The 26,615-nt window shown below is 44.1% G+C and overlaps 2 protein-coding genes across 5 annotated transcripts in view; one reads left to right on the forward strand and one right to left on the reverse strand.

Annotated features, from left to right (window-relative positions):
* Positions 1 to 451: 451 nt before the first annotated feature.
* On the forward strand, positions 452 to 6,203 carry PFN2 (profilin 2). 2 transcript variants are annotated; one of them, XM_074153476.1, is made up of 3 exons: positions 452 to 785; positions 2,120 to 2,312; positions 4,075 to 6,203. In XM_074153476.1, exons 1-3 carry the CDS (start codon positions 654 to 656, stop codon positions 4,170 to 4,172), a joined length of 423 nt encoding a protein of 140 aa, XP_074009577.1. In that variant the 5' UTR covers positions 452 to 653; the 3' UTR covers positions 4,173 to 6,203. The 2 variants fall into 2 exon arrangements, with proteins under 2 accessions (XP_074009577.1, XP_074009578.1); XM_074153477.1 differs by having other exon boundaries at positions 654 to 785; positions 4,392 to 6,193.
* A 4,386-nt stretch (positions 6,204 to 10,589) lies between these two features.
* RNF13 (ring finger protein 13) overlaps positions 10,590 to 26,615 on the reverse strand; it is a 41,851-nt gene continuing 25,825 nt past the window's right edge. For all 3 annotated transcript variants that reach the window (XM_074153036.1, XM_074153038.1, XM_074153037.1), the window contains exons 8-10: positions 22,221 to 22,314; positions 13,847 to 13,927; positions 10,590 to 12,084 (exon numbers count right to left, since the gene is read on the reverse strand). In XM_074153036.1, coding sequence (XP_074009137.1) covers positions 11,720 to 12,084; positions 13,847 to 13,927; positions 22,221 to 22,314 — 540 coding nt within the window. In that variant the 3' untranslated portion in view covers positions 10,590 to 11,719. The remainder of the gene's footprint in view (positions 12,085 to 13,846; positions 13,928 to 22,220; positions 22,315 to 26,615) is intronic.

Below are 26,615 nucleotides of genomic sequence, written 5' to 3' on the forward strand. Positions count from 1 at the left end.
CCGCGGGTTCCCGGTGTCGGCTCCGCTCCAGCGGCTCCCACCATCGCCCGCTCCATCAGCCCCGAGGAACGGCAGGGACCGGCCCGGGCAGCGCCCGCGCTTCGCCAGCGGGGAACAGCGAGCGCGGCTCCCCGGCCCCACGAGCCGCGACCGAACCTCCCCGCCCCGGGGACCGGCGTGGGGAAGGCGGCCCGGCGGCCGGTACTCACCCCGCCCGGCAGAGCCGAGGGATCCGGGGCGGGCGGCGGCGCCGGGGCTCCGAGCCCGCTCGGGGAGCGCCCTGCTCCCCTCTCCCGGGCACCGGCACCGGAACCTGCCGCCGCTCGCCCCGCACTCCTCCGCCCGGCGGACGGCGCCGTTCCCCGCCGCTCCGCTCCGTTCCCCCCCCCCCCCCCTCCGGCGGCGGCGCGGGGGGCGGCGCCGGGCCGCGCCCCTCCTCCCCTCCGCCCCTCGGCGCCGGCAGCGCGGAGGGCTGGGCTGGGCCGCGCCGCGCCGCTCGCTGCAGCGCTCGGCTCCGTTCCGCTCCGCCGTCGGGCAGGGAGAGGAGAGCCAGAGAGGAGAGGGACGGGACCGCCGCGCCCAGCCCCGCCGCCCGCCGCCCGGCCCGCGCCCCGCCGCCCGCCCCGCTCGCCCCCACCGCCGCCCGCGCGAAGATGGCCGGCTGGCAGAGCTACGTGGACAACCTGATGTGCGATGGCTGCTGCCAGGAGGCCGCCATTGTGGGCTACTGCGACGCCAAGTACGTCTGGGCAGCCACGGCCGGCGGCATCTTCCAGAGCATCACGGTGAGGGCGGCGGCGGGGCGGGAGCGGGGAAGGGCGAGCCCGCCTGCGGCGGCGGCCCGGCCCCGCGGGAGCGCGGCGGGGCGAGGCGGTGGCGCCCGGGGGACGGGGGCACCTTGCGGGGCGGCGGTGGGGAGGAGCGGGGGAAGGCCGGCCGCGCCGCCTTTTTGTCTGCGGGATCGGGGGGGAAACGGGGCGGGGGGGGCTCTTCCCGCCGGCGGGGGCGGCGGCGCGGCCCGATGCGGCGGGGCCCGCCCGTGGGGCCGCCGGTGCCGCCGCGCGGGGGCCGGCGGGGCTTGCGTAGGGCCGCCCGGGCCCGGCGCTGCGGCGAGGCTTACGTGCGCGGCGTAGGAGGCGTTCGTGAATGCCCACCTCGCCGCTGGCTCCATGTTTTTCACCGCCAAGATGGCGCACTGCCATTGATTCCTCCCTCCGTCCTTCCTTCCACCCCCACCCCCCCCCCCGCCCCTGCCCGTCCTTCGCCCCCGCCGCCCGCCGGTGCGGGCCCCGCGCCGCCCTCACATCAGGGCCGTGCGGGGCGGGCGGCGCGCTGCGGCGCGGCCTGCCCCGGCCGGCCGGCCGGCGCCGCGCCCCGCCCCGGGCGCGGCAGGGCCCGCTCCCGCTCCTGGGGCAGAGCGGGGACCGGGCAGGGCCCGCGGCGGGCGGGCGGGCGGCGGCCGCGCAGCGCCGGGCCGTGATTGTGGCGGCCGGGCCCGCCGTGACGCTGCACTTTGAGGCGGCCGGGCCCGTCGCCCCCCCCTTGCCCCCCCCCCATCGCCTCAGCGGGCCGCGCTCCCGCCCGAGCCCTGCCGCTCCCCCTCCGGCGGCGGGGGGTGGCGGCGCGGCCCCGCGCCCGCCCGCCGCCACGGGGCCGGGCCCGCCGCCGCCGCCACTGCGGCGCTGCCGGCAGCGCGGGCGGGCGCGGTGCGGAGGGGGCCGGCTGCCGCAGAGCCCGGCTGGGCCGCGGCGGGCGGGGGCGGCTCCGGCAAGGCCGAGCCGGTGTCCCCGGCCGGGCCGGTCGCGCACGGCCGTTTCCGAGCCGGCGCCCTCGGCCGCCGAGGCAGGCGAACCCTGAGCCTGACCGGCCTCGGCCATGCGGCGCCTTCCCTCACGGAGGGCTGGGAGCCGAGGAGCGCGGCGGCCCCGCTGCTGGCAGCTGCGATAAACCGGTGCAATATAAACCGTGGCTAACAAAGCCCTGTGTTGTGGAGCACTTCCTGGTGGGGGCAAGGGGAAACTTACCGACTGATCCTCTCAAGGCGAGACAGGGCGCTTTCTGAAGAGAAATTAAGTAATAAAACGCTGCCGTGCTAACTCTGGGCTTTTTTCTTTGACAGCCAGTAGAAATAGATATGATTGTAGGAAAAGACCGAGAGGGTTTCTTCACCAATGGTCTGACCCTTGGTGCAAAGAAGTGCTCTGTGATCAGAGATAGCCTGTATGTCGATGGTGACTGCACAATGGACATCAGGACAAAGAGTCAAGGTGGTGAGCCGACGTACAATGTTGCTGTAGGCAGAGCTGGCCGAGGTAAGCACGATCTTCTTCACTTCCAGATCACTGAATTAAGAATGTGACCATAAGCATAGACTCCAGCTATTAAGGAAACCAGGGTCCTGTATTTAATGGCTAATTTCAGGAAGTGGTTTGAGGGGGGTGGGTGGCCATGGCGTGGCTGACTAACTAGATTTCTGCCTAGGACTCACAGTTGTCCCTGTTCCCCACTGTGATTGCAGCTGGGCACTAGGCTGTGAAATGGTTAAACACATCTCTGACAAGCAGCAAAGAGCAGACTATGCTTTGATGTAAGCTGGCCAAGTGTACGATAACTTGGTATCTAAAGCTTACAGCAGGACGCCGCAGGGATCTATCAGTGATTGGTAGCAAAATTAGCTTTTTCATTGTAAACTTCTCAATGGAAAGTTTATTCTGCAGAGATGTGCATTCCTTGTATGAGCTGCTCCTACTTGCCTTTTAACAAGTTCTACGCTAACTCTTCTGGCACTTCCTATTGAGCTCTCTGAAGTCTGTCTTCAGGCGAAAAAGCCCGTCCAGTTTGGTATCACTGAGGAAGTCGCTTTATGCTAGTACACCACCTCCTTGTGCTCCTCGTTTAATTTCTAGTAAAACCTCTTACGGGGAAGGTACTAGGTTTGGATTTAAAATCAAGCCTTAAAACAGTGGCTGTGTGTAGTATGCCTCGTGTTCAAAATATTGTGAATATTTTTTTGGCCTAGCGTTTTTTGGCCAGCTGTGGAACAGATTGGTGAGCGATGGACTTCTGCTTATAAGTACAAAACCAAAAGCAGAGCAAAATTTGTCCGTACGCTAAAGCCGGGTGGCAGTGACACAGGAAGAGTGTTTGCAGCGCCGAAGTGAAACAAGCAGAGTTCTGACTCTGCTGCTAAGTGTGAAATGCCAACGAGAACTGTCTGTCTTGGGCTTTTTGTGAGCAAATTGCTATGGAGATGTACAGTCACCTGTAGGTAGGCTGACTGCAGTATTTCCAATCGCAGTATTCCTGGCTTGGGAAACAATTACTGTGCTTGCGGAACCACGGCGCTTATTGTGTCTGTGTACCTGCTGGTGACCTCTGCTGGCAACTCGCAAGTGGTGTTCAGGGGTTGAGGAGCCTTAGGATGGTCTCATTCGCGAGACAGTTGGGACGCTCCACCAGAACTGTGGGAATAGAGAGAGGGTCAGCATTAAAATCTTCCCTGCGTTTTGTCTTATGCAAAAAGCACGTTTTACAGTTGTATTGTTGCCTGAGAAGTCTTAGCCCAAGTCTGACCACATGGGTTGTTTTGTTAGTATCGAGGCAGTTACTCTGGTTCTTACACCAGTAGCGACCACGACAGATAAGAGTACAAGAATATTCTCTCTTTTGCTCTTTGGAGTCCCAGTTCTTCTGTATATACTGCTACTTTTGATCCTGACAACGCTTCTTTCCCCCCCCTTGTTTATTTAAGATGCAGCCAGGGGTTTCCTGGCTGGGTGGTGACGGATGGTGCTGATGGTGGTCAGGCACACTGATGCATTTTTGAGATAGCTGGTGGCATTTTTCTTAGCAGTGAACTCTTATGACTTACATAGTTGTGTAAAACCCTGGAAGATAACTCATGCCTTCTCCCAGCCCTGTCCATACCCATATTTTTACAAAACTCCTGTTAAACTAGCGTAATACCTAAATACTAAATCTTGAATTTGAGTGTGTTTATTGCACTGCCTAAAACTTGCATTACTTCCTTGTCTAACACACTCTTTTTAAAACTTTGTTTCTTTTCTCTTTCAGTCTTGGTCTTTGTAATGGGCAAAGAAGGGGTCCATGGAGGCGGATTGAATAAGAAGGCATACTCAATGGCAAAATACTTGAGAGACTCTGGGTTCTAGTTGCTAGGCAGACTGTTAAGTATTAGGGGAAGATTGCTATTAAACTTTCCTGGCGGTGAGCTTTAAACCTTACATTCTGGAAACTTTATTAGCAATGCAGGGTGATGGGGTATGAACCTGTGTCTCCTTTGTATCCCTTTGTTGGTGGGGAAAGGTGTTATTTTTTTTTTTTTTTCTTTAATTCTGTTCATTTCTGTTTTGTTTCCTTGTGTACTCCAGCATTGGTTATAGTCATGGGAAAGGAAGGTGTCCATGGAGGGACACTCAACAAGAAAGCATATGAACTGGCTTTATACCTGAGGAGGTCTGACGTCTGAGCAGCCTCTCCCCATCCACCTAGCAACTGTCTTCACCACCACCCAGTTGTGTTCAGTGCTACCAGACTGTAGATGGTAGTTTGTGTTTTTTATTTACCCATTCCCTAATGTCATAATTCCAGTTACCCTTTGTTCATTTATATGTTAACCACTGTATGTAACCAAGTCCCATATCTGGCACCATTACTGCACCACAAAGATGATATGCATGATACCTTGAAAAACTCTTGGGAGGGGAATATGCCAAGTGTAGGCTTTGCTTTGTCTTAGCGATTAGTGTGATATTGACAACTAAAACAACTTAAATACTAAACAAGGTGCCGATTGTACAATCTAATTTGATCAATGCCTCTTCAGCACTTTGAGCAATTACACAGCTCACTAGTCTTCCTTTCATAGAGCATGGTTGGGAGGAAAAAAAGTGCATGCATATCTTTACTTCTGTTCCCTCTTTTTTTTTTTTTAAAGATCCACGTTTGTTTGCTTACACCCATTTTTATAGTGCCTGGTTTGTTTTAACCAATTTGCCACTCAAAAGCTATTAATGTTAACGTTAGTTTTGTCATTGCACTTCACTGTAGGCTGAAGTCTTTTATTTTTTTTCTTCACGATGTCTGAAGCTCGTACTGCTCAACAAGTGCAATCACAAAACTATGAAAGGGTACAGATGCACTTCCTCCCATGACCTTAAAACCATCATCCCGAACGAATCCCCAGAGACATTCCATCATTGCAATAGCTCAGGCACTTTTTTTTTTTTTTTTTTTTTTTTTTTTTTAATGCCAGCTCCTGTTCTGTAGTTGAATTGTAAAAAGGCTGCCATTATGGACATTAGCTATCCCAACATAACCATCTGGAGTGTGTCTGGTTTCAGTTTTTCATAGGACCAATTTTAATTTGCAGCTTGGGGGTCGTGGGGTTTTCTTTTTGTTTTGGTTTGGTTTTTTGTTTTTTTTTTTTTTTTTAATATGAAACTGCAATGTCATTGTGGAAAACTGCCACCTTCAGCTACACTGGGAGCTCTGACTGACTCCGGTCTTTCTGCCAGATCACTTACTGGTAAAGAGTTTTGCTGCTCTGAAGCCACTGTTTGGATGAAGGTCGGTAGTTTGAAAGCTAAACTGTCAAAATTAACGCCATTTCAAATTTAAAAAAAAAAAAAAATCTTCATTTGGCCTGTCACACCCTTGCTGCAGAAATCATGGAGTGAACTGCCTCGTGCACGAGTCATCTGAAATGTCTGTAACCAAACTCTCAGTTCAGGCACGGTACTAACCTGTATGTCCATTTAGAGAGAACTGCAGAACTCTGTATACAAAAGAATAAATGGGAGATGGTATTGGTTGGAATAACTGACTTGGCTGTCTTGTGATGAATTTTTTAGTATGTAATTCTGTGCCATACTATTGTTTAAAAAAAAAAAAAAAAAATGAACTGTTGCTATTGTGAGATGGATTTTAACTGACTACGAGGGTTTCTTTCGAATGGCACTACTTTAGGGACATTCTAGTATTTGCTTCTATTGTTGGGCCTTGTGGATAATGTACAGATTTAAACAAATTCTTGTTGCTGATTTGTCCATTTCTTTCCCTGCACTTTGTTACATCTGGGATACAGTCTAACTCATCTGATTTAATATGCATTTCAAAAAATGCCATAACTATTAAAAACACCTTGTTTACAGACAGATGAAATAAATTTATTCCAACCAAACAAAATCAGACTGTTGGTAATTCTTTTCCCCCGCCCCAGGACTCCTCCGATGTCCCTCTCCGTCACACGTCCGGCTGCGCCAGCACAGGGAGAAGCAGAGGTGTCACTTCTGTAAGGCAGCTCTAGTGGGAGGAGAACAATTTAGTCAAAGGCCAGGCTATCTTTGGGGTAGATCTTAATTAGGAAGATGATTTCTACTAAACTCCGCCTTTATCTGACTCCATGGAGAGGGAGAGGGGGTTCCCCTGCCGTGTGAATATCCGCCATGCAATCCCCGAAACAGAAGCTAGAGGAGACCTTGGCCACATGATCTATTCTGTGGGGTGAGAATGTGCTCTCCTGGGAGAGGGATGGGGGAGATCTAAGGTGTCTCTTACCTCAACAGAACTCTACCACGGGCCCTGCAACCAAGTGCCTGTTAAAGGGCGGCACTGGTGAGATGCGATAGTGCCCGGTGGGGAAAAGGAGGAAAGCCCAAACCACACGAGTTATTCTTTAGCTCAGGCTGTGCTTCTCTGGGTCCTGACGCTGCCAGTTCTGTGCTGCTTGGCCGTCGCTGTTCAAAGTGCCCTTGTTCTCCCCGGGCTTCCCCTGCATCCTCATCCCCACCCGTTCCTCTCCTGTGGGTGCCACCAGCTGCTGGGTGAACCGAAACCTCTACAAAGGGTTTATCTGCTCGGACCACTTGGGTTCTCAGTGTCCGAACCGTATCTCCCCGCCCTTAGTGCTGAAGGTAGAACAGAACAAGCCTCTGGCCCCAAGCAAGGTTAGTACAGAGGGTACAAACTGCTCACTTCCACCAGAAAATTGTGTGAATCTCTTTTGTTCTGTGTCTAAACCCAATTCAGACATTCACCCATTCGCTGCACTCACGTTCCAGCTGCAGGGGTTCGGTTGGGGTGTTCCCATCCCCGAAGCCTTTCTGTAATGAGCCCGCAGCTAGAATTCCCGGCAGTGGCAGCTCAGAGGCAGGAATAGCCATCAGCGCTGCACACCAGGAATTGTTCGTCCCATTCCTTCTTATCCTGAGCAATTCCCCGCTCCTGAGCAGAAGGCGGCTGTGCGGCACCTGTATGCTTTTTCTTGTTTCTCAAATTACTTTTCCAAATCCACGTTGTTGAATTTCCACAGCAGAATGCGCACCTGATTTGGTAGGGTCTACCTAAAATACCTTTCTTGAGTAACCTGGACTCCCAAGAAGTTTTACACTTAACCCTTTGTATTTAAATTGTCTCTTTATCTGGAAATGGGAAGTTATTTTCCTACACTAAAGGTTTAAACGCTCAGTTGTGACCTAGGTCAGAAATGTGCATTCATTTTCATTTCCTTGGGGGAAAAAAAAAAAAGTTATTAGAAGAGACACAGCAAAACAAAACACTTCGTCTCAGACCGTGCACAGTTCCCTGCGAGTAACCGATTTGATCCGCTGAATGCAGGTCCCACGCAGCACCGTGCTCCTACTTGTCCTCCCGCCCTGGGCAGGGTGGCACCGCTCGGTGTCCCGCCTGCCACCCGTCACTCCAACAGCTCCAACCTCTCCACGGGCACAGCACGGGTGGGGGTTCCACCACCCCTCGCAATTTTACCCTTCCGCGTGCAGTAAGAGGACCATTTCATTAAAAAAAACAAAAGCCCTTGGATTGCTCCTATACTTTTAAGAGTACGGCATCTTTCCTGGCGTGGGCAGCTCCCGCCCGTAAGGCGGCAAAGCACAGGCCCCGCATCCTCTCTATTTTCTTTTGTAGCATTTGTGCCTAGTGAAGGCTTGGGTAAAAGAACAAAACTGACATTAGTGTTTTAAAAATAAGACGAGAAGAAAGGAGCAGGAAAGCTGTGCAAACTGAGAGCAGTACAGAGGAGAGGCAGAACGGCTTCAAAGGGTGCCTTCTTTAAGGGGAACTCTCAAGTTTTTCAGTCTCTCTTCAAACTCGGGAAGACAACTCGCTGTTGACCGAATTCCTTCACTTTCTGAAGGTTTCCCTCTGTCCCCGGTTACCTATGCCTCTTGGATGGCACGGCACACACGGGAAGATGATTGACGTGCAAAATATCAGGGCCGTGCCAGTTTTTCATGCTGACTTCCAGGCCGTCAATCAGTCCGTTGCTTTCTCCGAAATACACCTATGGAGCTCCTCCGAGCGCGCTTATTCTCTGCGGCACAGTAACTCACAGACACGGGTTAATTATACCAGCCCTTATTACTGAGCCTTTCAGAGGGTCTTGCTTTTATAACGAGCACATAATTTAGAATTCTGTTAGATGTTTCCTCTACCGAATCCTAAATATTCCAAATTGCTGATGGCATTGCATTTTTTTAGACATTGTCCAATTGTCCCAAAATGTAATATTCATTATATTTCGTATGTAGGTACCTATTATTACTGTTTGTTCAAACACTGGCCCTGGAACTCTCCCAACATCACGCAGTGCCAGGAGGGGTGAGGAAAGCTGTTTGTTTTGCTATTTAAACCTTCCCCATTCCTGGATCACTGACCTGTCAAGGAAAAAAAAAAAAAAAAAAACACCACTTGACAACCCATCCATTTCTTCCAGTTGCTTTTTAATGGATTCTTCCCCCACTACTCCCCCCCCCCAACACCAAATGAAAGCTCACCTTCCCCTCGGCAGGGCAGGTTTTAATTCCCATCCTCTATTTGACTCCTTTTCCAAGTAGTTTGTTCTCACCACGTAATGAAAGGTTTGGCGCCAGCTTGTTTTGGAGGGAGCTATTTATACTGGTCACACAAGTAATATTTTGTGGTCACGGCCAACGCTACCTGCGCCGTTTTACACGGAGATGATATGCTTCAGAGGGTCTAACTTCAGACACTCGTTACAACTACTTACTAGAAGGATTTTTATATTTTTTTTTTTTTTCAACAAAGCAATCAAGGGTGAACCTCTTTAAAGCACCAACATCCTATTCTTGAAGAGAGGGAGAGACTGAACTTAGATCAACAGACTGAAGCATAAAGCATTAAGCAAAAAAAAAAAACCACCCTGGGGGTCAGCCGTTTGTGGCAAATGGTGAGGAAATGGTGCTGCTTCACGTGGACAATGTAGTAGGTCGTAGCCCAGAGAAAAAAAATCCCTGTTTATCTTTCCCTGTGGGTTTGGACAGGCCATACCTTTTGAGACAGAAGATCTATCCAGCAAGTTTTAATGTCATAGACGAATTCTACTTAGAAATGCTGAGAGATGCTTAACCTTCCCAAGTATTTCTAATGATGAAGTGCTATTCCTTCTTTAATTTTCATTCTCTCTGGCAATGGGAAGAGAGAAGTGAACTGTATCAGTGACAGGAGGGAAGTATGGCAGGGGGAGTATCACTACAATGTTTACTACCAAGGCCTGCTGAAATAAAATGTACATGAATAGCATAGGAAATCTAGAAAACAGAACGTATTTTTTAAAAGACATACAGTATTACTCGGGATGGAAACAGACTATCCTTTGCTGCAGGCATTTTCTCTGTATAGCGTGGAGAACAGCAGGTGAGAAACCAATAAAAAGAGTGTAATTTTACTTTTTGTCATTGCAGCAAATACTACAGCCAGAGTTACATACAACGTATGTTACAAAGTTTACTTCAGTTCATGGTTCTGGATCTCTTCATGGTTTGGGGGGCCTGAAATACAATTAGGAATAAACACATGCACGCAGAACATACCAACAGCAGGAACCTCTTTCAAGAGACAGCTTCCTAAGTTTTCAGAAACCAGTTTTCACATTTGGACTTAACTAGACATATGCAAATTGAAGTGGAATTTTACACGGTGAAAATATAATAATACTTTGTTTGTCATTAACCCCACGGGTTACTGGTGGCAGTGGTCTGAAGATGAATCATTCTTTCGTTATTACTCTTTCACCATGCCTCATCCTGAAAAATAAACTTTCCCTGCTCGTAGCCAGTCCCAGAGAAGTGACTGGCACTGCCGGGTGAGGCAAGAAGGGTGTAGCCGCGCGTGGATGAGGTCAGGAATGACAAATGGAAACGCCTCACCTGTAAGCACCTGGGCCCAGGATCGCCCTTTCCCGCCTCCCAGCACAGGCTCAGGCGGCAGCTCTAACGGCGCTGACACCCCAGGCTTCCTTCCTTCTCCCCCGTACAAGTGACAGGTACAGACCTAGACCGATTCCAACTTCCCCTCAAATTAGAAGTGAACAAAATTTAAGGTTTTCCATGTAACTTAGTCCTCCTGCCTATAATATTGATCAGTGCAGCACTTTGTACTGTGATACACAGCACAGCGCAGGTTAATGTTTACTACGAGATCTGAACAGTTTCACTTTCTGGATCCTTAAAAATACTTTAACCTTAGTAATAAATGCAGAAGAGCACATGATGAATGTAATGAATGCAAAAGTTCAATAAATTCCTTTTGATATTTAAAGTGGAAAACATGTTTATTAACATTCTTTCAAGCTTTCCTTATTCAAGGCCATATAAAAAAATCTCTGCATTTTGATTATATGTATGTTTTTACTTTCTACATAGTTACAGAGGTATTATATAGCATTTACTTTTTTCATGATACACTGGTAAGTACTGAGTTCTGTTAAACAGTTGTAAGCACTTATTTTCAAATCAGGTATTTGAAAAGAACAATTTTTCTATATACATAGTTTAGCAGACTAACGCAGCATAAAATGCTCTTTAGTAAGAGGTATATGAGTTGAGGATCAATAGAATACTTACCTAAAATTATTTTTCTATGTGGAACAAAACCTCTGTTTTAGTCATCCTCCCTCCTCCCCGCCAACTCCCACATCATCACTGGAAACCAGACTACATCGGAGTAGCGAGTAGGGATAATTAATGTGTTTATGGTGGATCTTACCTTGTGGATTGCTCAAAACTAAACATATATTCTAAGTTTCCTTATCCTAGAAACTGCTCAATGGAACTGCTTGAACTCAGCTACTTGTGGCAAACTCCAAAGGATTATTTGGAATCACTGCTTTGAGATAAAAGTGGCATTTCTGCTTTGTTTTGATACACCAGCATATAGAATATTGATCTGTTCTACATTTTTCTTTCAGTAGTGGTGACAGGTTTTAGGAAAACTCTATACAAACATGCAAATACATTTTTTGTTGGGCTTAAGGGGTAACACATACCATACATGTAATAAATATTGCTATCGGTATGACCCAGTTGTAGCTACAAAATGGAAAAAAAAACCAACAAAAAACTTCCAGATAAATCCCGTTTTAACAAGATACACTTAAGAGTCTGTGTGATATTTCTATTGATACAAACTATTAACATTATTCATTAGCATTGTGAAGTCCAGTTAAACTGTTCATTTTGAAAAGACAAATGTGTGACTGAATACTTGAATCAAAAATAAACCTATCTGTAACGATTTAACCATAGTACTACTACATGAACTGCTGCTCCTATTGAAGAAACCAAATGGATTATGGATTAAAATATATTCCCTACATAAAGATTTGTAAAGTATAGCCTTAAGAACTCTTTTGTTCATACACTATTCATTATTAGTGGTCTCAAACAGTATTTGCCACTCTGTACTCCCTTTCATCGTTGGGCTGTAGTTGAACCACTACGCTTTCTTCGTTTATTCCATTTTCTGCATCACTGCTATCGATATTGTCATTGTCATCTTCCTCATATTCTGAGGACTCGGTCATGTTCTGATGGGAATGAGATTCTGACAAAGCCCCGAACGACTGAGTGCTAACTGAGGCTAAGGGTCTAAGCAAAGGAGTGTTTTCAGAGACTTCGTTCTCTTCTTGACTACTGTCTGTTTCAGAGTCAGAGTCCCCCTGAGAAGGGACCACTTTCTGCTTACACACAGGACATGTTTTTTTTGTTTTTGTCAGCCACGGGTCCACACACTTGCAGTGATACGCTGTTAGAAAACAAAATACAAGTACATCATTATCTATGTGAAAAGGACAAGGAAACCTGCTTAATTATGTTTAGTAACAAGAGAATAATTTTAGAATTTAACTCGCACAGAGTTTTAGTTGCCAAGTTTGTTGGCATGTAGACTGTCTACCCTTATGTACAGAATACCTAATAGATTAGCATCTTGGACATATGGAGATACGCAATAAATATCTATTTCCTCTACTGAATGAGTCTGAGAACAGTCCTGCAATGGGCCATGTCTGACGAAATGAACTTTAAAAGCTTCTTGAGGAATTATAGCCACCTCACAGATGACATGCCCACCATCATTATCCTCATCACGTCTCTAACCTCCACCAAGATTGTTTTGAAGCACCTTGTTATTAAATAAAATTACCACATGATTTCGCAGATTTTAAATTAAGTCTACAGTTGGCACTGTAACTATACTGGCCTTGTTTAAAAAAAATGTGTTTGAAAGTGTCTTTCTTATGGTATTAAAAACTTAGCTCTGCTTATTAACAGAGACTTCTATCTGGCAAAGAGTATCTGGTATTCACAAGGGCAAGCAGGCGGTGTTTCTGTTCAAGCACATTACCAGCATGTTCTCCACAAGAACCAACGGTGGTGGTTTGGGTTTTTTTTATTTGTTTTATCAGCAACCTTTGATAATGGTGATCAGGTTTAGTTAACTTTGCAGTCCCTAGCTGGGATAGATGCTATAGATCTGTTCTTTCTCTTCTGAGAAATCCTTGTTTGTCAACCTGTTCTGAAATTGCTTTCTATGAATGAGGATCTACAAAGTTGAGTCCGTCATCTCCTGTGTTCGCTGTGGACGTAAGGCCGTAACATCAGTTGCCTCTTTTTTTTAGATCTCTCAGTGATGGGGTATTTGCTGTTGCAGTCCCTGGTCAGAGCAGGAATTTAATGAGAAAAAGCTGGATAAAACTCCACCCAGCCAAAATAGCTGTAATAGAGCTAATGGACTGGGACACAGAGAGAGGGTCTCAAGGTAGGAAGGATGAATCCCATCCATCTTAATAGATTTTACACAGCTTTTATCAAAAAAATGTTTAAGCTTAGAGATTCTCTTGGGCCTAGGCCTCTTCCAGATTTCTAGGTATAAGCTCTTAAAATACTTCTTGTACTTGTATGCAGTTAAGAGCAGTCTCATCTCGTGGATAGATATGTATGTGACTACTAGATACACCTTTTGCAGTGGGCTGTATGTGAGAAACACTGTTCAGATAGTGCACAGCTTGTCACAGTAAAAATATTCCACTAACTTTTGCACTGACAATGCTGACTTCCAAAAGCAGTCAAGGCAGTGGTCTATACAGCTTCAGGCTATGGGACAGACTATATTCCTTCATCCATATCTTTATGTCACTTATAGCTGAATTACGTTTTATGGTTTATGGTCTTGGAGAAAGTGAAAGTCTATTTTTTTTTAAATGTAAAAAGTAACTCTGGAATGTGTTTCCCTCTTAAATATAGAGACTTAGGGAACAGTGTCAAGCCCAGATTTTCTTTCACATGTACATCCAAAGAAAAATGCGAAGTGTGAATGCTAGCCTTTTTTGCTTTTAAAGAGCAAAAAAAAAAGTTTTGTCTTTTCCCAATTTGTATATTCACTACTGCATATTAGCAAAAATAAGTTTTATAAATCAATCAATAAACATATTCACAGTGATTTATAGACCTAGTGTTTTAGAGAGCTGTTTTAATACAAACACCAAACCTAAAATAAAGCTGCTTACCATGAGAACATGGAAGGATTCTGAGCTTGTCTCCATCTTCATATTCATCCAGACAAATGGCACATACATCGTATTCATCTCCTACAGTACATAATTGAGAATCTAATTAACTTTAAAAGGTTTGCCACAGACCTTTTCAAACACATGTATACAGATTCTCTTGGTCAGTTATACAGGCTGAAGAAACTATTACTCTTCCCTGTCCATGCCAGGGGCAGGTTCTTTGAAGCTCTATAGTTGACTTTGCTTTATTTCTCTCCTTATTAGGACTATAGCTCATTCACTTTCCCTTCAGGTCAATAAAAACATTTTAAACTGTGTGAATTGCTATCATTCCTATTAAAAGTAAGAAAAAAGGATTTAAAATATAGGATTCACTTTACTATACAGGTATTAAGTTAGTGAGAAAACTTAGGCAGAAAAATAGCAACAAAGACAACTGGGTAAAAAGGAGAATAATCAAGAATCTAGACAACCACCCCATGTCAAAACCACCACGTGAGTATGACAGACTTGGCGAAAAGTGGCTGGAAAGCTGCCTGGTGGAAAGGACCTGGAGGTGTTGGTCAACAGCCAGCTGAGTATGAACCAGCAGTGTGTCCAGGTGGCCAAGGTGGCCAACAGCATCCTGGCCTGTATCAGGAATAGTGTGGCCAGCAGGACTAGGGCAGCGGCTGTCCTCCTGTACTCGGCACTGATGAGGCCCCACCTCGAGTACTGTGTCCACTTTTGGGCCCCTCACTACAAGACAGACATTGAGGTGCTGGAGTGTGTCCAGAGAAGGGCAATGAAGCTGGTGAGGGGTCTGGAGGGCAAGTCTTAAGAGGAGCGGCTGAGGGAGCTGGGGTTGTTGAGCCTGGGCAAAAGGCGTCGGAGGGAAGACCTTATCGCTCTCTACAACTACCTGAAAGGAGGTTGTAGTGAGGGGGGATTGATCTCTTCTCCCAAGTAACAGGTAATAGGACAAGAAGCAGCAGCTTCAAGTTGTGCCAGGGGAAGTTTAGGATGGGTATTAGGAAAAATTTCTACACCAAAAGGGTTGTCAAGCATTGGAACAGGCTGCCCAGGGAAGCGGTGGAGTCGCTATCCCTGGAGGTATTTAAAAGACAGATAGATGTGGTGCTGAGGGACATGGTTTAGTGGTAGACTTGGCAGTGTTAGGTTAATGGTTGGACTCATTGATATGAAAGGTCCCTTCCAGAAAATTCTATGATTTTAAGTTCATTATGAGGAGAATTATCAGTATTTTCATTTTACAAAGTTGCTTTTGAACACTACTGATACAAAAACAAGGAGCATATCAATTACACATATACAAGATATGATTAATTAGGCATCACCAAGAAAGTAACCAAGATAGCACAGAAAAATCTGCAATAATGGTACGTGAATGGAATTCAGTACCATAAGAGGCCAGTGCACCCAGTTAGGGATTATGTCCTTGGGAAATTTTAGCTTTCACCAGTTATAGACAACTGAGAAGAAACAGTGCTGTGGTTGATCACTAAAGTGTTGCTGATGTGATACAACTAGGAATCCTCATATCCTCAAAAAATTAATTCAAACAGAAACAAAGAAATAATACTATGATCACATAGCAAAGAAACTATCATGTAAGAAAAATAACATTAAAAAAAATCCTGATAATTTTAATCTAACAATCTGAAGACTGAAAGGGGATTCAGCTTTCTCTATAAACAACACAGACAAGCAATACCATGGGCAGAGAAGAGAGAGAAGCTGGCGGCAGGGGGAAAGAGCTATCATCTGACCAGGAATCATTAGGTTGGAAATGAAAAGAAAACTTGACCGTTGGGCCAGTGATATTGTGAACTAGCCTTTTAAGACCATCAGAAAGTAATCACGGCAAAGGGCTAAACCTCCTCCTTCCCCAAAACCCTAGTTTTAGGTCAAGACTTCAGATACATGACACAGGAAGTTCCTAAGAAAATAGCATCTGGAAGGAGATGGAAACGGACATCTTAATCCTAGAAGACAATGGAGGGAACTGAACCTGGATCCTCCAATTCCTGTCTAAGACTGCCAATTACTAGGCTGTATTATTAAAGGCGAGTAGTGCGAAGTACGTCTTTTAAAATAAAAAGGTAGCTAAATTTCATTTTGTAAGAAGCCGCGTTTCATTGTGTGTCTTGTGAATACTGACCTGATCAAGCCCTGAGAGGGAGCTAAGCAGTGAACAGGTAGGTCCCTTTCACTGTTTGGACCCCCTGCTTTGCCATGAGCTGGGTTAAGTACCTGCTCAACTCTGTCAAGGCTGGAAAAGTTCTGGCCATGTACAAAGCCACTGTATCTGTAAAAGTTGGTGAACTCTTCTTTCACACACCTCCTGCAACTTACACACATCCAACGCTGCTACTCACTGTTTCCAGACAGTACTTCTATTATGCCATTAGCATTTTAGACAACTGAACCTTCCTGTCCTAACACTGTCCTGTACTGCATCGTCTCTCCACAAGCAGCTGTTTGCTGGGGGGCTGTACGCTCTCCTGACCACGAAGCATTCTTTAGATGCTCAAACCACAATGTACCAGAAAAAAATTAGTCTGGCCCAGCCCACCTCTCCCCCTAATTAAGTCCTCCCTATCACACAGCTAGAAGCACATGCGCAGCAGACTAAACTGCAAGCTTTCCTGTCACTTGACTAACATGTGTTTGGTTGAGGGACTGGATAGTTACAGGGTCAAGTGATCCAATGCATATTTGTACATCCTATCATAAGGGCAGTCATCTGCTCAACATGTGGTGCTAGGGTGCCTGTATCCTGGTTCTGCATTTTGTGATAAGGAAAGGCACCAATGATAGTGCCTTAGGAAAAAAAGATTTTATGGCCCACCTTGCCCAAAGGATGGACACCCCAGGTACAGCCTGCAATATCCTGGGGGTGACCCCAAAGAACTAAGTCACACTCTCTGCATATTTTGGCTAACTATTCATAATAGCAGTCCTAGCCCCCTAAAACTGCCTGTTCCCAACCTGTGCTGTTGTCACAGCTGCTTCTTAATTTCCTAGTGCTCAAAAGTTTACATTTTCATCATCTTCAGGGCTAGCTACAATCCTTGGGTTTGTTTTTTTTTCTGAAAGGTGCTGTCCATCTTTAAAAAACAGATACAACATCTGGCATTGTTGATCTAGAATTTCTCTTCTACAGGGTGGAAAAATATGGATTAGATTGTTACACGGGATCATGACTGCCATTTGTTGTTGTTCTGCTAAAATGATTTTTCTTTAAACACGTCAGTATTTCCTAAGTCCTATACACAAAATTGAAACTTGGCATCTACTAGAGATGAAACCAGAAGGGACATACAGCACGTGACTATCCATTATGGTACTAGATACCTATTTGGAAGGTGGTAAGGGAAGGCTACTTGCATACAACTCTTTTCTTACCTCATACAAAAGGCTTGCTCTTGTATTCCCTGTGCAACCTAAACTCCCCAAATAAACAAAGGAATGCAAAATGAGCCCCACCCATTTTACCAAAATATTGGTTGCAATTCGTTTCTCATATTTTATGATGACCATGACAATTTCTGAGTCTATCTTTTGCCTATGCCTAACACTTTCACTTTAAAAAAACCAACAAAAAAAAAACAGAAAAAAATTCTAACCTTCCTTCCTTCCAAAGGTATAAAACCAACAAAATACTTTAAATAGTGCTCAATTATATAGCAGATATGAAACCAAGGCATGTAAGATATCCTTAGAACATGAGTTCTTCACATCATTAACAGGATTTCTCTTTTTATGGGTGTAAGATAGATGCCAAAAACTGTTAACACCTATGTAATAGCAGATTAATCTATAATGCAGCAATGTCATGTGTTATCTACTACCTGACTTCTGCACTATTATAGATCACACTAAATAAACCAGCCAGCAGCATGGGTACAATTAACAAAGACACAGCAAATTGTTTAAATTACAGGTTTGCTAAAGCTAGTGGTTTGACAGGGGGAAAAAAAAAAAAAAAAAAAAAAAAAGAAGAGAGGCAAGACTGCAGAGGTAAGCGAAGAAGTAAATCTGCAATGTGCTTCGCTATCAGCAGAGGTAAATTATAGCAATTAGTATATATGTATGAATTATATTGCTTTCATTACTTTTTTTTTTTAAATCAGAAAAGCAATAAAAGGAAGATTAATATAAAAAATAATAAAATCAAAATATTGATAGAGCATTGCAACGTTTAGTATTTACTTTCCAGAAGAGTATTAAAACATTAAGCGTCACATCCTTTCTAGGCCAGGTAAATACGGATAGAGGTTTCTCAATAGCGCTAATCAGCACTAAAGTTCTCAAACATGGAGGCCACAGATCTATCCTACAGCATATTGGCTAACTGCCACAAAGCTATTTCTCTGACTCTGGTCAAGGCCATGTATCCCAGCCTACCTTACCCAACTTCACAGCCCCAGCTCTTACTGCACCATAAGGAGCAACAGACCCTCAGCCCAGCTGCTTCACCTGCACCCACTGGATCCATCAGCTGCACCCATCTGCTACATTTCCTCATCAGGTTATCACACAAATTAATTAATGCTACTACCCAGATTCTTGCTCTCACCCTGGCTTGGGGAAGGGAGGCAAGCCCATGCAGCAGTGAGGACCAGAAATGCTAGCCCTACTCAGTGCTGAGACCTGGGTGACTTCTCTGTGAATCCTGGCGCGTACGTGACTCGTCTCCAAGTTAGTTTCAGCTCCATGACTACACGCTGCTCAAAGAACAGAGGATTTAATTTTTTTAAGAGAGACACTTTGCAGACATCTCTTTCTCAAATATCTGTTACTGCATTTTAGAAGTTGGCTCAGAACCACCAAAGATCAGGGGGGGAAAAGGAAGTATGGAGACTACCGCAAAATAAAGCATCTAGTTTAAATAAACCATGTATGGAAAGTCTTTAGTAAGCATAATTATCTTTTAACTGCTTGGCACATATAAATAAAAAAACATTTTCAGAAACACAGAGTTATCCATCCACATATATCCCACCCAGCTCTGTACTTATAAACAATGAAAAATGCAAAAACAAAACTGCAAAGACTTTGGTAGACCTTACGACTGGTTTTCTCTATTAGACAGTAACTGTACTCTGCAGTCAGGCAGATGGGTCAGTAATGCAGAGTAATTAGATCAGTGATAATCCCATTTTCAGGGAAAAAAAGTCAATTTAGGAATACATAGTAAACTGCAGAACTGCACTTACTCTCGAGCAGATTTTTAAAGAGAATTGAGATATATCTATTTCCCCCTATTGCTCAATCCTACGTATCACTGCATATAAAGACAGGTACACAAAAATTCAATACATATGATACTTAAAATACGTATTTGCTTAAAATGACACGTACTCTTACAGCTTATTATTTGTCACATATGTTGGGGATTTCTTCCATGTGTACATAAAGCATTTCAAAGCTGACTACCTAAAGTTAAGCTCTTCTTTCGTATTTAAAGACCTAACCAAATGGCTCCATTTTCAGAGGTCTTGTGGAAGTAGCAACTCCCAAATCCTGGATAATTTACCAGGTATCTAACCACCTAGGATCCTAACTTTCAACACTCAATGTAGAAATAATTGCTTTATTCATTGTTTAATTTCTTAAAATTATACTCACACATCTCCCTCTTTTGCAACATTCTATTTTCACTGAATTTACAGTATTTTATTTTCTACAGGAGTGAGAGGTTACACTGTAATTTCACTGCAGTTAAGATCTGAAAATCTTTTCAGTCTTGGCCTAGATTCCATTTAAGGGTAAAGTTAAGCTAGCTTGGAAATTAATATTACACATTTCTGTAAATAAATTCTACAATGCATATCAATTCAGAAAACTCCTAATCTATTTTTTTATAAGCTATTATTCTTCAGAATATTCAGATTTACTAATTATCAAATTAAAGGCACATTAAGTGGATTTGTCTTTTTTGCTGTCTTCGCTTTTGCTATAAAGGCATCACACAAAACATATCAACTCCCATTTACTTTTGTATGACCAAGAACCACAACAAACTGTCCCAGAACTTTCAGTGTAGAAAACAGGTTTTGCTATAGGATACCTTGCATTTTGTGGAATTACTCAAAGGTGAGGCTTTTTGGTTAGGACTTTGCAAAGACAGTCAATGCCACATCTTTCGTTACTGCATTCTCTACTCATTACAGAAATGCCAAGTGCCTGATATAAAGCCTACTGAAATTAGTAACAAATTCCCAAGTCTTACAGTGATATTTTACTCGAATCCTATTTAGGGATGGTTCATGTATTTCCTCAGTTAACAACTCTTTAGGTGTGTCAGAGTGCAATCACCCCTACAGAACAATCATCTTCATTACACCATCATTTGCCTATCAACCTATTAAATTCTAGAAATCCACTTAAGGCAGCTTTCCCCTTAAAAACCCTTTTACGGTACAGTGAAGCCATTTATTTGGCAGCAATTCATGATATAAAAAGCAGTGCAAGAAAGAACCACCCGTGCCTATGGTGTCTTGGCTTCAGCATTAGACTAACATTTCAATACGAACAGATTTTCAACAATACACTGGAGAGGAAAGAAAATCCAGCATTCTTAAAAACAGGATTATAGTCCACAGGAATTGTTTTCACCTATCCTTCCAAAGGAAATGGTAAGATTGTTTGGATATATCAACACGACTGAAGTGAATGATTTTTGCAACGATACCTTGAGAAATCCTCTTTCACACAGAAACATGAAGAAATATATCTTTATTGTAATAGCCAGCTACAAACACTGGGTCAAATTTTGCCCTTTTAGTAAAATGACTTAAGGAAAGTAAATGCAAGGGATTAATCTCTTAGCAGTAGAACCAAAGCGATTATTCGCTTAAAGAAACTGAAATCCTAGTTGAAAAAAATATGCTTTTTGTTCTGTTTTTCATAAGTCAGCGAATGCAGTGGATACCTGAATATTTACAGCCGGGTTTACTTTACAACGACTGAACTCAGAATAATTCATATTGCATAAGATTCAGCAAAAGGAAAAAGGAAGGAGAATGAGGAAAACAGCAATAAGATATTTTCATACACTGGCTACTTAGTCATATAATACTGAGATAATTATTTACAGATGCACACAATTAACTGAAAAAGACATTACCTGATCTTGAAGCAACTTTTTCTTTGCAAATTTCTCTTTCAAGTACAACATAATTTACTTTGTATTTTTATTCTAATTAGATTTCATAGGGAATCAATAAGAGGAAAGAAAATTAATATTAGCTTTATTGGCTTAAGATAATTTCTTAGAGTTAATTTTAAATCCATACCAATAGGTCATTACAGCAGGTTTCAGTCAACCCTGCAGAGGAAAACACTTTTTTTTTTTTTCTTTTCCCCTGTGAGGCTGACTAACATTGCATAAAAACTGTATCCGCTCAAACTGAACATCTGCTTTGCACAAAGTGAGAGCCATGTCATTAATAATGCAGGTTGGCTTTATCAAGGGCAAAGAACAGTCAGTGTTTCTATCTTTGAATCCAGGCATATCCCCCAACGTGGTCGTCATAGCTTGGCAAATACATTCTCTGTTGACATGTGTTATGTACTAATCAATCGTTTCAATTAAGTACTTTTTCTACCTTTTCTTCTTATACCTTGCAATAGCTTTTATAAATGAACAATCAGATGGTAAAATGGTAACACATTTAAAAAACCAAAATGGAGCAGATTTTTTTCTACTTTTAACGAGTAGACTACAACAGAGGAGGATGTAAGGCAGCTTCTCTATTTCATTGAATGAAGTAACTTGCTACAGCTTTATTTCTTATCTTGTCATTAGATCTTGCATAAAATTAATCACTAAAAAGAATCAAACCAGCAAGTATTTTGGCATTGAATTTGAATCATTCTTGCCCTCACAGAAGTACTGTGATTGAATGAAAGGACCACTCGTCTGGAGAAACAGATAAATTATACCCACAAGATAGTTTTGTTTTTCTAGTCTCTACAATGTCAGGCAACTTAGGTGCCACCAGTATGTATCAGTTTCCAAACAAATAATGGAAATAATGCATCACATTGGCTGATGCTGTGGTCACTGCTAAAGAGAGCACAAGGAACTTTTGTGGAAGTTCTGTACCAATTCTGTAGTATATTAAGTAACATTTTAATTCTCAGCCACAGTTTGTATATGGTGTCTGCTCTACTTCCATGAAAGAAATGTTAGAACTTCTCTATTTCAGTGACAGCAGGGTCAAGTCAAACTTTTTGTGTGCTTTCACTCTAAGCTATACTTCAAGTGTACTGAAAATGATCTCCAAAACTACAAAGCCCCCCAATTTAGAGGGTTTTTGGTGTTAAAAACAATTGGTTAGACGAAGAATGATCCACTTGCCTTTCTTAAATTTATGTACAGGAATTTTCTTAAGCTGATCCTTCCTAAGACGATTCCTTCTTGCTCTGTGTCTGTCTTGCACGAATTTTGTGATCTAGAAATAGATATAAGACAGCATGAACAGCAAGTAAAAACAGTAAAAGAACAATAGAAGTTTTGATTTATGAGTCTTCGCAGTAAGTTTGTCCAAAGGGAACCCCAGCTCAAACTGAATCATCTCATCCCTTGCCTGGACTCAGGGATGAAGCCAAACAAGCCTGAAGGATGTTCTTGATGACCATGGCACTTGAAACTTAAAAGACATAAGCTTTCTTTGGAAAGGAAAAGGAGGGCGGGGGGGCGAAATATGGCCATACTATATAAAACAACGGCCACTGCTGCAACCCTCTACCGAGGCCCATGTACAGTGGGGGTGGCACATTTCAGAGCAAAACAATTAAGTTTGACTGGTTGTGCTTGCAGTTTTAGATTATCAGACCTCTTTTAGAGGATTACTCCCACGTTCATCAGAATGTTTTCATAGTATCTAGATGTAGTTTGGGGAGGAATAAAGGAGTTACTTCAAGCCCTAGTTACTTGCCGTCTTCAACTATACTAAAGATTCTGCTTCCATTCTTAGTAGTCCCTAATGCTGTTTCTGTTCAAACTCTAATGCTGACATCAGTGACATGACATTCCTTTTCAAATCTGACGACAAACAAACAAAAAATGGCCTTAACCAAAGCACACACACTAACAAACCTTTTGAAAATTTGCAGAGGTGCTCTACACCTACCTATGCTATGGATAAGGTAAACACAGAGTGTATTAATATTATAAACAGCATTAATATCTCTGAAAGGCACTCCTATACTTCAGAACAGATTGGTTTTTTTAAAGTATGAATGTATGTGCACTGTGGACAAATATTATTAGAACCATTTGAAACTGTAATTGGTTTTGGCAAAATACAATTTTTCCTTCTGCATCACACCTGGCTTCACTTTTTAAGCGTATTTGACAGCGTATTAAAACGCTTATTGTTTTTAAGCGTATTAAACAGTCTAAACTGTTTGTTCAGACCCTTTTTACCCCAGCTAAATAATGAACCATATGCATAAAGCTATGTCTAGCTTTATGGTGGACATTTTGTCCAGAAGGATACTGTAAAAGACAGTACCAAAAGCTTTGCTAAAGAAGCCCAAAAAACTCAAAACTTAACAAACCCAAAAAAACTACAACCACACATATCCACTGCCTTCCCTTTGTCTACTGGGTGGGTAACTTTGTTGTAAAAGGATATTAAGTTAGTAAGGACTGACTTTCCCTTCCTGAACCCATGTTAGCTTTGACTGATGACTCCATTGTCTTTCAAGTGTTTTTCAGTAACTCCCACAACAATTTTCTCCATAATTCTACCAGGCAATGAAGCGAGACTGACAAGCCTATAATTACTAGGGTCTTCCTTTTTCATCTTCTTGAAAATAGGACAAATAACATTAGCTAGGTTCGAGTCAACTGGGACCTCTCCAAGTTCCCAAGATTGTTGTCAAATAACTGAGAGGGGTCTCACAATAGTATCAGCCACTCTTTCAACTCATCAAGCCTCACAGACTTATGTGCATTCAGTTGCAACAGCAAATCCTGTCCAAATTCAAACTCAACTGGAAGCTTATCACTTCCACAGTCACGGTCCTCCAACCCAGTCCTCCAGAGTTGCCAGGGCCCATCATTGGTTTTAAAACCAAAGACAACATCCACCTTATTATCTTTTCCCCTAATCCTTACAGAGAGGCTCTCAGCCATCTCATCCTCAACTGCAAGTGCTGTACAGTCCAACCCCTTCTCCACACACAGCACAACCCCTCCACCTTGCCTGTCCTGCCTGTCTCTCCTGAAAAGCCTGTAACTTTCCATCACAGCACTCTAATCACAGGACTCTTTCCACTAGTCCCACTTAGGCCAATGATGTTGTAGCTCTGGGATTGAGCCAAAGCCTCTAGTTCCTCATTTATTCTTCATAATGCATGCATTAGCGTACACACATTTCAGGTATGCCCCAGTGTACTACTCAGTACGTCTTGGAGCTGAGTGAAAGCCCTCATCAGCACACCATCCCTCAAACACTGTCATGCTGCCCCATAGCTTAGAAACATAGAACCATTTCTGTTAGAAAAGACCTTTAAGATCATCAAGTCCAACCGTTAACCTAACACTGCCAAGTCCACCATGTCCCTCAGCACCATGCCTACCTGTCTTTTAAATACCTCCAGGGATGGTGACTCCACCACTTCCCTGGGCAGCCTGTTCCAATGCTTGACAACCCTTTTGGTGTAGAAATTTTTCTAATACCCATCCTAAACTTCCCCCGGCACAACTTGAAGCTGCTGCTTCTTGTCCTGTTACCTGTTACTTGGGAGAAGAGATCAATCCCCCCTCACTACAACCTCCTTTCAGGTAGTTGTAGAGAGCGATAAGGTCTTCCCTCTGACGCCTTTTGCTCAGGCTCAACAACCCCAGCTCCCTCAGCCGCTCCTCTTAAGACTTGCCCTCCAGACCCCTCACCAGCTTCATTGCCCTTCTCTGGACACACTCCAGCACCTCAATGTCTGTCTTGTAGTGAGGGGCCCAAAAGTGGACACAGTACTCGAGGTGGGGCCTCATCAGTGCCGAGTACAGGAGGACAGCCGCTGCCCTAGTCCTGCTGGCCACACTATTCCTGATACAGGCCAGGATGCTGTTGGCCGCCTTGGCCACCTGGACACACTGCTGGTTCATACTCAGCTGGCTGTCAACCAACACCTCCAGGTCCTTTCCACCAGGCAGCTTTCCAGCTACTGTTCCCCAAGCCTGTAGTGCTGCCTGGGGTTGTTGTGACCCAAGTGTAGGACCTGGCACTTGGCCTTGTTGAATCTCATACCACTGGTCTCAGCCCATCAACCCAGCCTGTCCAGATCCCTCTGTAGAACCTTCCCACCCTGAAGGAGATCAACATTCCCACCCAACTTGGCGAAGTCTGCAAACGTACTGAGGGCCCACGCAATCCCCTTCTCCAGATCATTGATAAAGACACTAAACAGAACACCAATACTGAGTACAGTTTCCCAGTACTGAGCCTTGGGGAACACCACTTGTGATTGGAGGCCAACTGGATTTAACTCCATTCACCATCACTCTTTGGGCCTGGCCATCCAGACAGTTTTTCTCCCAGCAGAGAGTATGCTCATCCAAGCCATGAGCAGCCAGTTTCTCCATGAGAAAGGAGGGACACGGTGTCAAAGGCTTTACTAAAGTCCAGGTTAACAACATCCACAGCCTTTCCCTCATCCACAAAGCAGGTCACCTTGTCATAGAAAGAGATCAGGTTTGTTGAGATAGACCTGCCTTTCATAAACCTATACTGACTGGTCCTAATTGCCTTGTTGTCCTGTACATGCTGTACGATGGCACTCAAGACGATCTGCTCCATAACCTTCCCCAACACTGAGGTGACTGCTGATAAATGATGGACAGTGGCTTGGTGAACACATCCGCCAGCTCCCTCAGTACCCTTGGGTGGATCCCATTAGGCCCCATAGACTTGTGTGCGTCTAAGTGATGTAGCAGGTCCCTCACCATTTCCCCCTGCATTATGGGGGCTTCATTGTGCTCCCCATCCCTGTCTTCCAGCTCAGGGGGTTGGGTACTCAGGGAACAACTACTCTTACTATTAAAGACTGAGGCAAAGAAGGCATTAAGTAACTTAGCCTTTGTCACTAAGTTTCCCTTCCTGCATCCAATAGAGGATGGAGATTCCCCTTTGCCCCCTTCTGTTGCTAATGTACTTATAGAGACCTTTTTTGTTGTCTTTACAGCAGTAGCCAGATTAAGTTCTAGTTGGCCTTTGGCCCTTCTGATTTTCTCCCCACGCAACCTCATCCTCCTGAGTTGCCTGCCCCTTCTTCCAAAGGTCATAAACTCTCTTTTTTTCCCCTAGTTATCTATCACTACTGAGTCTGATTTTATCCTGTTCCTCTGTCAAACCTGTACTATGCTCTGGAAAATGCTTTCAAGTATCTCTCCCCTTTTTTCCTCACAGTTTAACATGAGCTGCGTAGATTGATTTTGGCATTTTCAACATTGTATCACCTGTTTTCAAAACCCTCCAAACATCTGTCCCAAATACATAGTACAGGTAACCCTGACTTGAAGACATACAATATAATTTTCTCCTGGCTCCTGTCTGGTTTTCCTCTACAACATGATTTTAAAACATGGAAAGAACCATTCATTTTAGCACTGACTACGTGTTGACACTAACAGAAGATAATTCAGGTCTCAAAGCCTTTGCTTTTTTAACTAGGACATATTTGGAAAAATAAATTCTTAATCATAGTTTACAGACGTGCCCTTTTTTTATATTTCCTCACAGTGCTT

This window comes from Numenius arquata, chromosome 9 (assembly GCF_964106895.1).
Source record: "Numenius arquata chromosome 9, bNumArq3.hap1.1, whole genome shotgun sequence".
Classification (NCBI taxonomy): Eukaryota; Metazoa; Chordata; class Aves; order Charadriiformes; family Scolopacidae; genus Numenius; species Numenius arquata.

What these genes read in the sequence shown, in the direction of transcription:
- PFN2 (XM_074153476.1), top strand. Translation starts at nt 654, where the DNA reads ATGGCCGGCTGGCAGAGCTACGTGGACAACCTGATGTGCGATGGCTGC. An exon ending in GCATCTTCCAGAGCATCACG is followed by an intron (nt 786 to 2,119) that starts GTGAGGGCGGCG and finishes TTTCTTTGACAG; the next exon opens with CCAGTAGAAATAGATATGAT. An exon ending in TGTAGGCAGAGCTGGCCGAG is followed by an intron (nt 2,313 to 4,074) that starts GTAAGCACGATC and finishes TTTCTCTTTCAG; the next exon opens with TCTTGGTCTTTGTAATGGGC.